The following is a 16,481-nucleotide window of genomic DNA, read 5'->3' as shown; positions in this document are numbered from 1 at the left end:
AACGGCAAATGATTGCATCTTGTTATTATATTTAGCTACCTGTTTTTTTTTGTTATGAATAAGAGTGTCATCATACATTCCCCGTTTGTACAAGGCTACGAGGCTACTTTTGCCTTCTTGCAGTGCAATACTTCAACCAGTACAAACTGTGCGTACGCATGGTCTGAAGTTTGCCGGAGGATAAGCACATTCTCACGTCAAGTTCAGTTTTTATAAATACTAACTTCTATGTGGAAAAACTGGCACACGCATGTTTTGTGGCATACTTTGTGTGTTCGCAACATTTATACACGAAGTCCCAGGCGTTTACATTTGTTAGATGACATGACAATAGAATTCTTTGGCCACGCACAACAGTGTTGGGTTTGACGTCGAAATAAGAATGCATGAGCATAAAAGAACCCCATACCTACTGTAAAATCTGGTGGTGGGTCTTTGATGTATGCATGTTTTAGATAAAATAGGATGTTGAAGGATGTTGCTTGGAAAACCACCCCATTGTTACAAATTTGATGTTCCCTTTTGAGTCTCTTTTAGTCCACACAATTAATAAATGTTCATGTATTTATCTACATACACTACTGTTCAAGAGTTTGGGGTCACTTAGAAATGTCCTTGTTGTTGAAAGAAAAGCACATTTTTTGTCCATTAAAATGACATCAAATTGATCAGAAATGCAGTGTAGACATTGTTGTTAAAGTTGTAAATGACTGTTGTAGCTGGAAACGGCTGATTTTTATTGGAATATCTACACAGGCGTACAGAGGCCCATTATCAGCAACAAGGACAAGTACATTAGAGTGCCTCTGTATGCCTATGTAGATATTCCATAGAAAATCTGCCGTTTCCAGATACAATAGTCATTTAGAACATTAATAATGCCTACACTGCATTTCTGATCAATTTGAAGTTATTTTAATCAACAAAACATGTACTTTTCTTTCAAAAACAAGGACATTTCTAAGCGACTACAAACTTTTGAATGGTAGTGTACATGTCTCGAGAACTTGTTTTTGACCTGCACTCTGTATTTACCCAATCATGCTTTACAAAATCAAGTATATCATTTTGAGGCATTTACACATTTCTAATACACCTACAACTGAAGAAAATGAGTTTTATCTAGAGAGATGTTTCAAAAACCATAGTATTGTATTTCTTCTCTATGGTTTGATAGACAGGCAATCACAGCATTCAACCCACATATTGCATTTAATGTCTAAAATAATTATCCAAACCCAAAATCAAAATCCGTGATAATTTAAAAAAATTCTCGAACCGAAACCGAACCGACTTCAAAAAGCACTAATTGCTCAGCACTACTTTGAACACAAAGGGTGATAGTTTTAGATGAATTAGCTTGATAATTGTGTAGTATAATCAATTCTCAGTTGTATCTATGGCCACGTCAATAGCGTTTGCTCTTTTCTCTCACTCGTTCTCGAGACAATAGCTCCTCTTGCCGTGTTTTTTTCCATCACCGACAGAGAGAATCTGGATCGATAGTGCCGCCTGCATGAAAGGCTTTAGTAGCTGGCGTTAAGATGGATTACTGTTGCGCCCCATCTCTTTCATCTTACATTCAGAGACTGTATTTGGAGGGGAGGAAGCAAATTAGTCCTAATCATAATTAGCATCCACTTTTAGGTTAGTTTAGCGTTCTCTTACTGTATTCATATTTGGCGTTGCGTCATCTGTTTGAACAGGGTAATGAGTAGTTATGAAGCCTCGTAAAGTCAGTGTGATTCATCAATAGATTGCTATCAATCCAGTGACTGAGCCCCAGTAAACTACGCCGTACTACTATACGTTTTCAGCTCTTAAGCACCTTTCTTGGTTCAGTGGTTTGATTATCATGCACAGTCAACCATGTTCAAGTTTATAGAGTAGTATTGCGGTTTACAAGCTTCTTCAATTTGATTTGCCGCCTCTTTGGTGGACATCAAAGTTAGAATTGTTGGCAGTTCAGATCTTTTGTTGTTATAATGTGATGATGGTAGAGATTTGATCCGATTTTTCTTTGAAGGGTAAATTGTGGTGTAACATAAACTACGTAGACACATCTGTGCTTCGTGACCTTTATGTGCGCTTGTGTTAGGAATGTTTTATTTCAGTTGTGATAAGATGGATAGTTAGATTGACATCACACATATTTGGTTGTGAGTCTTTGTCATTGGTCTGGGCCATAAGCCAATGGGAAGTGCTACTACGAGGAGTTGTGTGTGTGTGTGTGTGTGTGTGTGTGTGTGTGTGTGTGTGTGTGTGAGAGAGATACATGAAGCCCACACTACAGACCCCTGAGCTGCCAATCAAATGACTGGCATAACACCTTTACATAGCAGTACGACTGGTGTTATAGAGTCACTGCTGCTGGTGAATGACTTGTTACTGATTACTAACACCATGGACGACAAACCTGTAAGTAACTGATGTTCTCAACGTAACATTTATGTTGTCAAGGAAGCTGTTTTCATGTTATACAGCAAAGTGTTTTTGTGGTCACAAAGGCTACTTTTTATTGCTACTTTGACAATAACATCTATAGATTTTTTACCAGTTATGTAGTATTATGTTTATAAAGTCATATTCATCAGCACATGTTACTTGCTAGAAATACGTTTCTTTGGGTTTACTTTTCCCCGTGTTTTTGAACTGCATAGCAAGAAAGATGTCCTCAGTTGCTTAGCTTATGGACCATATCAGAAGAAACAGAAGAAAATAGACAGGTCTATCTCAACCTAATTCACGGAGCCCTGGTTTACGGCAAAGCTGGGAGGAAATACGTTGAGCCACAAAACTCTTTAAGAAAGCCTTGGAGTCAGATGATTGTAGTCTCTAGGAATTATACCCCAAGTTGAACTGTGTTGTCAACTGTTAGTTGACAGAGTTCACTGCAACACATTTTCAGCCAGACTAAATATATTTAAGCGAATCAATTTATTTAAAAAAAATTGCTACGGAAATAAAGCTTCCTTTTGTGACTTCCTCTGCAGGTGCTAGAATTTTGGCCGTAGCCAAATTTATGTAGAAACAATCAACAGAAACAACAATTAATTCATATACTTTTCCCAATTCACTCTTTTTTAATGTTTCAATTCCAATATAAGATCCCATTGAATGTATGTGTTGTAAAATAAGGGCAAAGTGTGTACAGTGGATCATTGTGTCTCACTGCTGTTAGTCTCATATACAAGGTTTGTAGCTTAGAGCTAATGCTAATGGTTAATTATAGTAGGAGTACAACCCATAAGATCGCTTAGCCCCGGACCACATGGAGGGCCTCATAGGCAGCTATGTAACATGGCTAAGACCTGCTCAGAGTACATGCTAGTGCCTTAGGATCAGTGGCAAGGTCTGTCTCAACCCAAATGTCCTGATTCATTTTTTTTAATTCCATGATGCCTACCTTCCAAAGCAACCTTTTGGGGGGGGCTAATTGAACCATATAGTTCAAGAGCAGATGCCTGTGAGTTAAAGGGACATTCACCAATGCTTGGATTCCTTGAATGTCTCACGATTATCCACATGCACTACAAGCAAGCAGTCTGGCTCCCATGGTGCACCTCTTCTCATCCAGCATGGGGGAAGGCAGTGAAAGAGGCCATTGTTTGTGTCACTCTGAGGCATGTTGCATGTAGGTATGACACTGAGAGGGAGATATGATGCCACTTTATACATCTGGAATATCTTTGAATCAATCAGTTGTATGAGAACAAATGCATTTTATAACCGACTTCAATTTGAGAAGGACAAAGTAGTTCAAATAAAGTTGTATTAATTCCAAATATCACTGTATGCAGTACAAAATAATGATAAGTAGGATCATTTAAAGTTACAATATTGTGAGATAAAATGAATGGAAACACTCAGTTCCCTCTTTAAAACCAAGAGTGTAGCAACATTTGAATTTTTATATTTCATTGTTTTACGCAGAAGAGATGGCTCGTACTATAACATGAGTCAGTGCTCATCGTTTACGGGTTGGAGAATAAGCTCGGAACTAGACCTCCGGAGTGTGATTCTGATGTCTGATCTATTGAATCAAGTCTCCTGCTAAACAAACGGCTTTCAGGGATTCTCTCTCCCTCTTGTCTTCCCTTTCCTTCAGAAGGCATTGATTCATGTGCAGTAAACTGCACTTGTCAAGGTTTGATTTCTCACTTGGATTTTTCTGGCATGATGTAATGTTTTCATGATCCTTAACATGGTAAGATGTCATGTATAGCAGCACTGGCATAAAAAAAAAAGAATACCTCTATCTGAAAAGGTAAGATCCCAGGTCTTTTCAGGGTTGTCTATGCCTCACAGATAACATTAGCCCCATTTAGACATTGTGGAACACTTTGTATCAGCGAGACAAAGGCATTTGTGAGAATGGTTTTTGTTTTTGTTGTTCTCGTTGGAAGCCGAGCCTCTCAGACAGACGGACACTATGTTTTCAGTGGTTGTTGTTCAACATCTTGTCTGGAGTGCACCATTTGTATCAGCGGTGCTGTGACATTCTCCCTAAGCTACATAGTCACCACGCAAGAGTCACCACGCAAGAGTGTAAATGCCAGAAGAAAAAAAACTTCTGTATCCATCCCAGAGAGGCCTATTTTTAACACCTACTGTGCCACTTATCGCCTCTTGCCATTTTGGTATTTTGTTAGGTGAGGATGATATTTCAGGATGTTCTTGGTTAGCCTGGCCTGTGAGGCGAGATGAGGTAGAATCTCGTCACAACAATCCATCTTGTGACTGTGTGCGTGTGTGTTTGCTGTGCGAGGAGAACCCGACATCCGGGACTGACCTGTTGCAAAGCTGAAAATGCACTCATTTCACAGCCTGTGCCACTACCAGCGTTGTCACTGCATCTGCACTTCCAGATAGAAACCAGATGGCAGTCTGGAACACCCGTGCAGACCTCATAGGAGCTGAACATATACGGTAAACAGCTATGAAATTATTTAAAGGAGCTCCACGTCAGGACATTCCTCATTGCATTAGCAGCACTTAAGTCTCTTGATCAGCGCCAGGACCGCTACTCCTCACACTTAAGACTGTTCCGATTGATGGCCGGATTGGGGGGACTTCAGTTCTCACTCAGAGCCCAGGGAAAGTCTGGCCTGTCTATCTGCTGTGTTCATGTTTGTTTCGGTTGGATTCTGGAGGCTGGCTCTGAGTTTGCTGCTCTGTTTTGGAGTGATGTCTCTTTTATAAATTTGGAGTGGGAATGTTTACAGGAGGGGCAAATGGGGAGAGTGAGTGAAAGCACAGGAATTCCCTCTCACTTTGGCTCATCATGTATTCATTCTGCTACTCCCCCCCCCACACTTTCTCTTTCAGTACTCTCCTCTGTTGAGAAAAGGGGAATGTTTGTTGTTGGAATGCTCTCAGCACTCTGAGCTGTGCCCAGCATTAGAACATCTTTGTTCCGAGCTGAGCGGGTCCTCCCGGAGACGCTGCGTGGCGCGGGGGGAACTGGGCGGCCAGTTATCAGGGGGGACCGCTGTGTTCATTCATCCGCCTGTCATGGGTTCCGCTTTCTTTCATTTTAGCCAAATTCATCAGGCTTGACAAGCGGGTAATTTGAGCCAAATCGAGGGCAGAGCATTCTTCGTCCTCCTGGGAAAGGCTCTGGACAGCCCTCTCCAGGCCCAGAGTTTTGTTGAGTCATGTGAGATCATGTACACACAGAGACAGAACCACACCAGGGTGAAGGGATGGGTGAGGACGGGGGCAGCAGGGGGGCTAAAAGCTGCTCACAGGCTAGGGGAGACAGAGGAATGCACTGAAGCCAGCCTTGTATAAGGTAATGTCTGGCGAACATGCTGGGGTGGGACCTGTGCACAGATTTATTTTAATACACTGCTGGCAGAGCCAGAGGGGAGGGGAGGAACGTCCAGCTCCCTGCCAGCTTGTCCCAGGATCACAGTCACTCGTCGGACAAGACAGGACATTGTATTAGGTTAACCACCACAGACGACAAAAACACACAAAGAGGCAAGTTTCAGTTGACCTATTAATCTGCTAGTTTGATCTATTAATCCGCATGATCAGATTGTGTTGCTTTTTCGTTCCACTGTCAGGAGCTTGTATTCCTTTTCCATGGGGTTGTTGTGCTTCCCTGCAGTCGGAGTGATTCCCCTGACACCAGCATGTTTTGAGTTCACTGCCCTGCAGACAGAAATGGATTTGTCATGTCAGTCTGGCATTTAGCATTGCAGTGATGCAGAGAGTACATACATGTAGAGGCTATATAGGGGTTTGACGTTATACTGTAGTGGTAGGTTATGTTGCGGTGCCCCAAAGCAGTGTATGGTTATAATCAAAAGCATAGTAGTGTATTGTTCATAGACTGATGGACATTATAGGTTAACAGATCAAATCCCAGAGGAATGTGACGTAGTAGCCTACAGTGCCTTCAGAAAGTATTCATACCCCTTGACTTTTTCAACAGCAAAAAATTGTGCTACAAAGTGGAATTAAAATGGATTGCATTGCCATTTTTTGCATTTGTTAAAACAAATATGAAAAATAAAACATGAATATATGGTGATTAGATAACTATTCAACCACATGTTAGAATCAATACATGTTAGAATCACCTTTGGCAGCGATTACAGCTGTGGGTTTTTCTGGGTAAATCTCTAAGAGCTTTCCACACCTGGATTCTTCAACCTCTATCAAATTTGTTGTTGATCATTGCTAGACAACGATTTTCAGGTCTTAAATGTACATTCACTATCTTCTTGGTAAGCAACTCCAGTGTAGATTTGGCATTGTGTTGTAGGTTATTGTCCTGCTGAAAGGTGAATTCCCCACCCAGTGTCTGGTGGAAAGTAGACTGAAGCTGTTTAGCTCTGTTACATTTATTTTTTATCCTGAAAAACTCGCCAGTCCTTAACGATTACAAGCATACCCATTACATGTTGCAGCCACCGCTATGCTTGAAAATATGGAGAGTAATACTAAGTAATGTCTTGTGTTGGATTTTCCCCAAACTTAACACTTTGTATTCAGGATAAAAAGTGAATTGCTTTGCCACATTTTTTTGCAGTATTACTTTAATGCCTTACATTTACATTTACATTTAAGTCATTTAGCAGACGCTCTTATCCAGAGCGACTTACAAAATGGTGCATTCACCTTATGATATCCAGTGGAACAACCACTTTACAATAGTGCATCTAAATATTTTAAGGGGGGGGTTAGAAGGATTACTTTATCCTATCCTAGGTATTCCTTAAAGAGGTGGGGTTTCAGGTGTCTCCGGAAGGTGGTGATTGACTCCGCTGTCCTGGCGTCGTGAGGGAGCTTGTTCCACCATTGGGGTGCCAGAGCAGCGAACAGTTTTGACTGGGCTGAGCGGGAACTGTGCTTCCTCAGAGGTAGGGGGCCAGCAGGCCAGTGGTGGATGAACGCAGTGCCCTTGTTTGGGTGTAGGGCCTGATCAGAGCCTGAAGGTATGGAGGTGCTGTTCCCTTCACAGCTCCGTAGGCAATCACCATGGTCTTGTAGCGGATGCGAGCTTCAACTGGAAGCCAGTGGAGAGAGCGGAGGAGCGGGGTGACGTGAGAGAACTTGGGAAGGTTGAACACCAGACGGGCTGCGGCGTTCTGGATGAGTTGTAGGGGTTTAATGGCACAGGCAGGGAGCCCAGCCAACAGCGAGTTGCAGTAATCCAGACGGGAGATGACAAGTGCCTGGATTAGGACCTGCACCGCTTCCTGTGTGAGGCAGGGTCGTACTCTGCGAATGTTGTAGAGCATGAACCTACAGGATCGGGTCACCGCCTTGATGTTAGTGGAGAACGACAGGGTGTTGTCCAGGATCACGCCAAGGTTCTTAGCACTCTGGGAGGAGGACACAAGGGAGTTGTCAACCGTGATGGCGAGATCATGGAACGGGCAGTCCTTCCCAGGGAGGAAGAGCAGCTCCGTCTTGCCGAGGTTCAGCTTGAGCTGGTGATCCGTCATCCACACTGCTATGTCTGACAGACATGCAGAGATGCGATTCGCCGCCTGGTTATCAGAAGGGGGAAAGGAGAAGATTAATTGTGTGTCGTCTGCATAGCAATGATAGGAGAGACCATGTGAGGATATGACAGAGCCAAGTGACTTGGTGTATAGCAAGAATAGGAGAGGGCCTAGAACAGAGCCCTGGGGGACACCAGTGGTGAGAGCGCATGGTGCGGAGACAGATTCTCGCCACGCCACTTGGTAGGAGCGACCTGTCAGGTAGGACGCAATCCAAGCGTGGGCCGCGCCGGAGATGCCCAACTCGGAGAGGGTGGAGAGGAGGATCTGATGGTTCACAGTATCAAAGGCAGCAGATAGGTCTAGAAGTATGAGAGCAGAGGAGAGAGAGTTAGCTTTAGCAGTGCGGAGATTGTTGCAAACAGGATGCATGCTTCTTTTCCCTCTGTCAATTAGGTTAGTATTGTGGAGTAACTACAATGTTATTGATCCATTCTCAATTTTCTCCTATCCCAGCCATTAAACTCTGTAACTGTTTTAAAGTCACCATTGGCCTCATGGTGTAATCCCTGAGCGGTTTACTTCCTCTCTGGCAACTGAGTTAGGAAGGACGCCTGTATCTTTGTAGTGACTGGGTGTATTGATCCAAAGTGTAATAATAACTTCACCATGCTCAAAGGGATATTCAATGTCTGCTATTGTAGATGTTTTACCCATCTACCTTTGCTAAGCATTGGAAGGCCTCCCTGGTCTTTGTGGTTGAATTCACTGCTCGACTGAGGGACCTTACAGATAATTGTATGTGTGGGGTACAGAGATGAGGTAGTCATTATAAAATCATGTTAAACACTATTATTGCACACAGAGTGAATCCATGCAAGGTATTATGTGACTTGTTAAGCAAATCTTTATTCCTGAACTTTGCCATAACAAAGGTTTTGAATACTTATTGACCCAAGACATTTCAGCTTTAAAAATGTTATTAATTTGTAAACATTTCGAAAAATATAATTCCACTTTGACATTATGGGGTATTGTGTGTAGGCCAGTGACAAAACAAATCTAAATGTTATCCCATTTTAAATTCAGGCTGTAACACAACAAAATGTGGAAAAAGTCAATAGTGTCTGAAGGCACTGTAAATGTATAGAAAAGGAAAACATTTGTTGAATGCAATGTTATCCAAAACCCTCAGTCAGGACAAGGAAGTAGTATACAAATAGACTGCAACCATAGCTTTTTTTCACAAAAATACATGTATATATCTTTAAACCCTTTAAATCCCTTGCCTATACCTCTCATTATGAAAGGTTTATGCAAATAGAGGCAGTAATTATGCGCTTTAAATGGGTGTTTGTTTGGGAGGAAAACAAGCAACTAAAAAACATTTTTTCTTAATAAACTGTCTGTAGATGCTGCTGATTTTACATTACATAGGTACGCAGAAAAAGAGGCTAGTGGCTTCAGCATGAGAAGGCACATGATATCAATGTCTAGCTAATGGATTCAAAAAATAGAGTGAAATTGAGCAAATGTCTACAAGAGAATGCGCGTACTGCCCAAATGTTCCCCCAGAATGCACTTTGTAGCATTAGCTGGTCCGCAATATGAGAATGGTCACAAGGCCTAAACAACTTTGCCAGCAGTGGCAGTGTGTTTGTTTGTGAGCTGGCTCCTTAACTGACAGAGCAGCCTCTGGGCAGGGCAGGGCAGGCAGTGGTTGGTCTGGACTTAGCTTTCCCACTGACCCCTGTGGACCCTGTGGCCCTGCTCAGACAGACTGAAGTATGGAGTGCCCTTGTTCACTCTGAACTCTATACTGTAAATAATTGAAGTATGTGTAGCAGGTTAATGGATTATTGACTACCAGACGGGTGCTAAGAAGAGCTGGAACAGTTGGAGAGAATGGAACCTCAGTCATGCTCAAGCTTTGAGAGCTGGTTACAGTTAGAGCTGTTTTTGCTGCTTGTTTTTATTAAAACGGCTTGCTTCTAAATCCACATCAATAGAACTCTTTACTTAGCCAAAAAGTCTTATCAAAATAACGAATACATGGTTAGATGAATAAAAATAAAGTCTCCCTCCCTTTGGGGTTTCATGTTTTTAGCTCTTGTGTTATCTTAAGGAAGCGTTCTCGTAAGCTGAAGACCTCTATTGATGCATCGAAATTCCTGCTGAGCTTTGGAGACCGAGGACTGAAAGGATACTCTTGGGATAAATGTTCTTGGAACTCTTGGGATACGGCCACGACTCATAGGAACAGGAGTGCTGTGAGAGGAATGGCGAACAGCCAACAAAGGAAGAGTCCTTTTTCCCAGCAAATGGAAGTTTGTTTACTTCAGGACACTAAAATGAACAAAATACTTGTGTAAAAATGTCCTATAATATGTAGGTGGGAAGTTGTTGGCCATTGTTCATCTAGTTCATTTCTGGACTAGAGGTTTACAGCCGAGATCTTAAAGTCTGATTGCCATGGGAAACCATTATGTGAGACAATTGTCATGGTCGACCACTTTAGAAATCTCCTTGGAATAGCCTCTATATATTATATATTACTATTACTTATATATTACTGTCCTACTCTCCTCATCTTCAACCTCTCGCCATTGGCTCAGACATAGTTTACTTCAGCCTCCTTTCTCAGAATTGCAGTGGGCTACTAAGCTCAGGAATTAACAATTTATACCCTGTCTGTCTGCGTAATGTACAGATGTGATATCTGTAGTGAGGCGTTTAAGAATAACAAACATCTCTCATCCATATTCCAGCATCTCATTATTTATAATCTTCATCACAATTAGACCTATGTTTACAGTATATCACATTTATGCTCGAAGACGAGAAATGAACACGTCCTCATCCTCTGCCTAGAACGCTCAGAGCAGCAGTCTGGCTGTGAGACCAATTTTTGCTGTTGCTTTCACCTGGTACTGGGAGTGACTTCAATTTGGAGATTCATCAGGCAAGTAAAGTGGGTTGTGCAGCAGCCTTGAATAACCACTCATATTTTCCCTAACGTGGCAAAAGCCCAAATTAAATTATGAAGACTTCATTCAGAACAGATGTGCTGATATTCGCATTTTGCCTTTAAAGTGCCGTTCATTCAGTATGCCCACCTGTTGTCGATGAATTGTCAAAGCTGCTTGATGAGTGTTTTCGAGGACAGGCCTGCTGGTTATTAACCTAGATCTGCAGTCCCTTCTGGCTGCCAAATGGACTCTGGACTGATCTCAATATCAAAGTTTTAAATCAATGACTCTTTGCCCTTCAGAGGCACTACTTGGTCCTATTAGAGAAGTGTTCAGTAGCACTGTGTGTAGTAGTCTGAGCAGTCATGAATCTTCAAATGGCTCTATAGGCAATTTAATCAAACGCTCTTCTTGAAATCCTTTCCATTTTAAAACCGAGAGAGAGAGAGAGAGAGAGAGAGAGAGAGAGAGAGAGAGAGAGAGAGAGAGAGAGAGAGAGAGAGAGAGAGAGAGAGAGAGAGAGAGAGAGAGAGAGAGAGAGAGAGAGAGAGAGAGAGAGAGAGAGAGAGAGAGAGAGAGAGAGAGAGAGAGAGAGAGAGAGAGAGAGAGAGAAATATTCATTTCTGAACCACTCCAGTTAGTGGGCCGGCGATGCTCACATTTATTATGCAGGAAAACAACCTCCCTCAAAGATCTGCTACTAACCCATCTGGTTGAGGTGATTAGCAAAAGCCGAGGCAGATGGCGCCACGGCCAGATTCTGCATTGCTTCAGGCAGGGTGTATTAATCTGCATATACTACTGACTGGCTTGTTTGGATGCAAGGATTATTTTGGTGTAGTAGTACATTTCTAGCCATGACTGAATGGGAACACCCTCTTTTCCAGTGTTGGGTTTCTGAAGGAATTGTCCACCAGCACAGGGCTCATTTACTGTGGTGAGTGGAATTATGTTTTTGTTAGGGACAAGGCAGCCGCTAATTTGGCCTTCCTCCCGTCCTCTTCTATATGCAGCGAACACGCTACACTGAATAAGACCACAGCCTCCACTGGCAGTCCGTCAGGAAATGTTGACACACCGTTGGAGAGCAGAGAGAGAGAGAGAGCAGCCTCAGAAACTCCAGGAATACCCGAAAAGAGACTTTGGACCAGAGGGCGGGAGGGTGAGGTGGAGCCTTGGAATGCGTTTGGAGCAAATGACTTATTTACTAGCTGAACGCAGTGACCCCTGCCTGAGTCGGCGACTTCCCAACCTGTCTCTCCTGTCACAGTTGGTGAAGAGTCCGCCCCTCCCTCTTCTCTCCCTCCACCCCCTCTCTTTCTCTCTCTCTCTCGCCTTCTCCTTGTCTATCGGTCTCCGTTCCCCACCCCCCTCATTGATCGAGACTCGAGGCTGCTGCGAGCCTATTGGCTGGGCTGTTTGCCCTGCTCTCAAAAACAACCCTGTCCATCCCCCTCTACCACCACACCCCACCTGACCCCCCGTAACTCGCCCTCCGGTCCCAGTGTTGAAAATATGTTAGGGATGAGTGATGAAATATCAATGTCACTGTGTTCCAGCCTGGCAGTGGAAAGAACAGTGAAAACAATCAGCCACGCACGGACATTTGGAACACACGCCATTTACCACAGTCTGATAAATGGTCTTTAGTTTGTAGAAGTGAAATGACCGTATCCCCACCATATCCCACCCCTGTTTCTAAACAGGATAATCTGCTGCTTGACCTTCTCAGCTACACATTTTACTGAATATCTTTGTTAGGTACTGTGTGGATCCTCACTTGGCACCAGCAAGGAATAGACGCTGAATTGACATCTGTGCCCAGTAGGAATGGTACAGTGTGCATAATGAATGAACAAATATTTTCACACTGCAATATATTCATGTCACCCTGGATGTAAACCCTTTGTGAATATTGGATTGGCAGTCTATTCACAATCAAGTCCAGATTAAACATGGAGAGAGAGAGAGCGAGATAGAGAGAGGGAGGGAGAAGATGAGTAGAGTAGTGTAATTCAGATCAGATTTTTCTTTGAAGAAAGTATGTGTTTGTGCACTTGAACGTCTGTCTGCATTGTGTGCCTTTTAAATGCCTGGCGTGGCACGCAGTGGATATTGAATGGACTGTCAGAAGACTCTGGTGGACAAGATGTTCTCACGTGGAATTATAGTTTCATGTCGCAGCCAACCATATGCTGTATGTGTTAGTCCAATGTGCATGTGTCACCCACCCTCTTATGACGGCACTGATCTATGATCTAGACTTTTCTCTCAGGGTTTTCAGTTGGTTTTCTCTTGGTTGTGGCTGGGCTTTCCTTGGTTCCCCGTTAGACCTCTCCCGGTGGATTACACACTGTGATTTCCAGCTTGTGTAATGCACACATTATCATCCCAAAAAATCTACTCAGAGCAGAGTGGAGCCCGCCAGTGCCAGAGGCTGATGGAGACTGGAGACGGTTTGTGCACGCTAGTGACGAACGAACACACAGGCAGATGTGTGTTCGTTGGCTGGCTCACCAGATCATTGCTTGAATAGCCTGATGAAGGATTCTGATACAGCTAATTTTTGGGGCATCTAAAGCTAATTTCCTGCATTTCTTCACAATCTAATATGACTCTTTTGGGGTCTTTTTGGGGCCACTTTTATTATAAAATAGAATAGTATATGTTTCTTAACACTTCTACATTAAGATCCTACCATGATTATAGATAATCAATCCTAAATGAATCGTGAATAATGATGAGTGAGAAAGTTATAGACACACAAATATCATACCTGTGTAGCTCAGTCGGTAGAGCATTGTGTTTGCAACACCAGGGTTGTGGGTTCGATTCCCACGGGGGACCAGTACGGAGAGAAAAATGTATGAAATGTATGCATTCACTCTGTAAGTCGCTCTGGATAAGAGCGTCTGCTAAATGACTAAAATGTAAATGTAATACCCCCCATAAATGCTAACCCCCCCCCCCCTTATTGTAATGGTGAAAGGTTAGCATGTCTTGGGGGTATGATATTTGTGTGTCTGTAACTTTCTCACTCATTATTATTCACGATTCATTCAGGATTATTCCTAATCATGGTGGCATCCTCAGTAATGTAGAAGTGTTTAGAAACATAATCTATTCTTATTTACAATAAAAGTGACTCCAAAAGGACACAATACATTATTTACCATTCATTTCTATTTGGCACAAAATAATCTGAAATACAATCAAAGCAAACAGCAAATGCATCCAACAAATTTGTAGTCACATGCTTGATGTAGTCATTACGTGCTATGAATGTGGGACCAAATACTTAACTTTTTACCACATTGATATACATAAAGTGAATGTCTCCCAATACTTTTGGTCCCCTAAAATGGGGGACTATGTACAAAAAGTGCTATAATTTCTACCCTCAAATTACAATTTGCACTTTAACTTCATAGTCATTGTTTTATTTCAAATCAAACTTTTGGAGTATGGAATAAAAAAAAATTCACTGTCCCAATAATTATGAAGGGCACTGTGATTCATATCATAGACCTAATAGTACTGTAGAGCTCTTTTTACTTGCACACAATATAGCTGGATTGCCTCATCCTGCTCCTAAGGGTCTACTGCCCTGCAGCGCCTCAATCCAACACACCTCACTCAGCTTTAGGATCTTAGTGAAACATTAATTATTGGTTTCAGGTGTGTTAGGCCAAGGCCAGAGTGACAACCAACAGTACGGCAGACCCCCAGGGCCAGGACTGAGCAGCCCAGCAGCTAGGGATTGCCTAAATAGGTATCTCCCCTGACGTGGGCTTGTTTTCAATACAGACTCCTTTTGTCATACAGTATTCCATATAAGCATTCAGACCTTATGAAAGTTGCACAGTATACCTTTCATCTTGTGATAAATCAAATCTAGTGATACATAACTTGACATTTCTGCCATCCATTGTGACATTGTGGGAAGATAACCAACCTTCCAATTAATGGCAATGCATTTCTTAGCCGCTATAAATGCTAGGTTACACAGCTTCTGGGTTTTCCAGTGTTTGCTGCACAGAGAGAACAAAGCGTTGCGTCTGTAAAAGTTCACCTCAGTGCCGTCACAGACTGGTCTTCCCTGGTTTCCTGACCCTGCTGAGACCCCGTCACCATTTAATCCTGCTCAGATGAGGCATGATAAATAATTACCTTGGTGTACATTATGTTATCCAGGAATAGAATCTATGGTTCAATAATTGAAATGAACATTAATCCCAGATACCAGACTGTAGCCTACCCATCAACTCAAGATGGAACTTTGTATCCATTCACTGGTTGTTATAATATACTGCATAATTCACCTCAGCTCCGTAGACTGGTCTTTCCTGGCTGTCTGACCATGCTGCGACATCTGTCACCACCTGATCCTGCTAAGAAATGATGAGCATAGTGTTGTGTACTGACTGTGCACCATGACAGTGAAGCCTGTAGAGCTGTTTATATTGTGTCCGTGTGAAAAGTAGGGAATTAGCTAGGAAAACTGATAGATCAATAATGTTACATTGCTATACTGACTAATAAAAACTTGCATTGCGCTGTAAAAAATGTTCAGAACATCGGTCTTCAATCGTTTGGCCGCTGGTTTCATCGTTTGACTCAGGTCTAGTGTTATTGAGACAAAAATAATAGCTATAGTTAGTGAGCTAGCTAGCTAGCTAACATTAGCCAACTTTTGGCTAGCTCTAATGGTACATCTACTGGCAAAAACTAGCCATGTTAATTTACTTCTGTTGAAACGGGACAAAATAAAGGCTTCAAAACATTTCCATACACACAACAGCTCTTAGATACTGCGACCTGACAGATAGCTAGAGGATAGAGCTGAACTGGCTGTGGTAGCTATAGCTAGTTAGCTAGCTAGCTAGTTTATTTACTTCAGACAGAACTTTTTTATTTTTTATTTCACCAACTTCAGTCAAGGAGGGATGAAACATGTAATGCATTTGCAGTGGTGTAAAGTGCTTAAGTAAAAATACTTTACTTTACTATTTATATTTTTGACAACTTTAACTTCTACTTCACTACATTCCTATAGAAAATAATCTACTTTTTACTCCATACATTTTCCCTGACACCCAAAAGTACTTGTTACATTTTGAATGCTTAGCAGGACAGGAAACTGGTTCAATTCACACACTTATCAAGAGAACATCACTGGTCATCCCTACTGCCTCTGATCTGGAGGACTCACTAAACACAAATACTTTGTTTGCTTGGTTTGTATATGATATCTTAGTGTTGGAGTGTGCCCCTAGAATTGTGCCAGCTGGTTTGCTTAATATAAGGAATTTGAAATGATTTAAACTTTTACTTTTAGTTTTGATACATAAGTATATTTGAGCAATTACATTTACTTTTTATACCTACTTTTACTTTTACTCAAGTAGTATTTTACTGGGTGACTTTCACTTTTAATTGAGTCATTTTCTATCAAGGTATCTTTACTTTTACTCAAGTATGGCAATTGGGTACTTTTTTGCTAAAGTTACGTGCCAGTTACACTACTAACTCCACACTGGTGATAAATACA

At 42.1% G+C, this 16,481-nt stretch overlaps 1 protein-coding gene across 2 annotated transcripts in view; it reads left to right on the top strand.

Moving 5' to 3' along the window:
- The window catches only part of LOC106607718 (transcription regulator protein BACH2), a 104,148-nt gene that overhangs the window by 13,037 nt on the left and 74,630 nt on the right, over positions 1-16,481 (top strand). The window contains exon 1 of one of the 2 annotated variants that reach the window (XM_014204973.2): positions 2,029-2,418. The exons of the other annotated variant lie outside the window; for it this stretch is intronic. Coding sequence (XP_014060448.1) covers positions 2,314-2,418 — 105 coding nt within the window. The 5' untranslated portion in view covers positions 2,029-2,313. Of the gene's footprint in view, positions 1-2,028; positions 2,419-16,481 lie in introns of those variants that run through there. 2 annotated transcript variants of the gene reach the window in all.

This window comes from Salmo salar, chromosome ssa06 (assembly GCF_905237065.1).
Source record: "Salmo salar chromosome ssa06, Ssal_v3.1, whole genome shotgun sequence".
Classification (NCBI taxonomy): domain Eukaryota; kingdom Metazoa; phylum Chordata; class Actinopteri; order Salmoniformes; family Salmonidae; genus Salmo; species Salmo salar.
The sequence above is the reverse complement of the archived record's forward strand: the minus strand, read 5'-3'. Positions and strand labels throughout refer to the sequence as shown.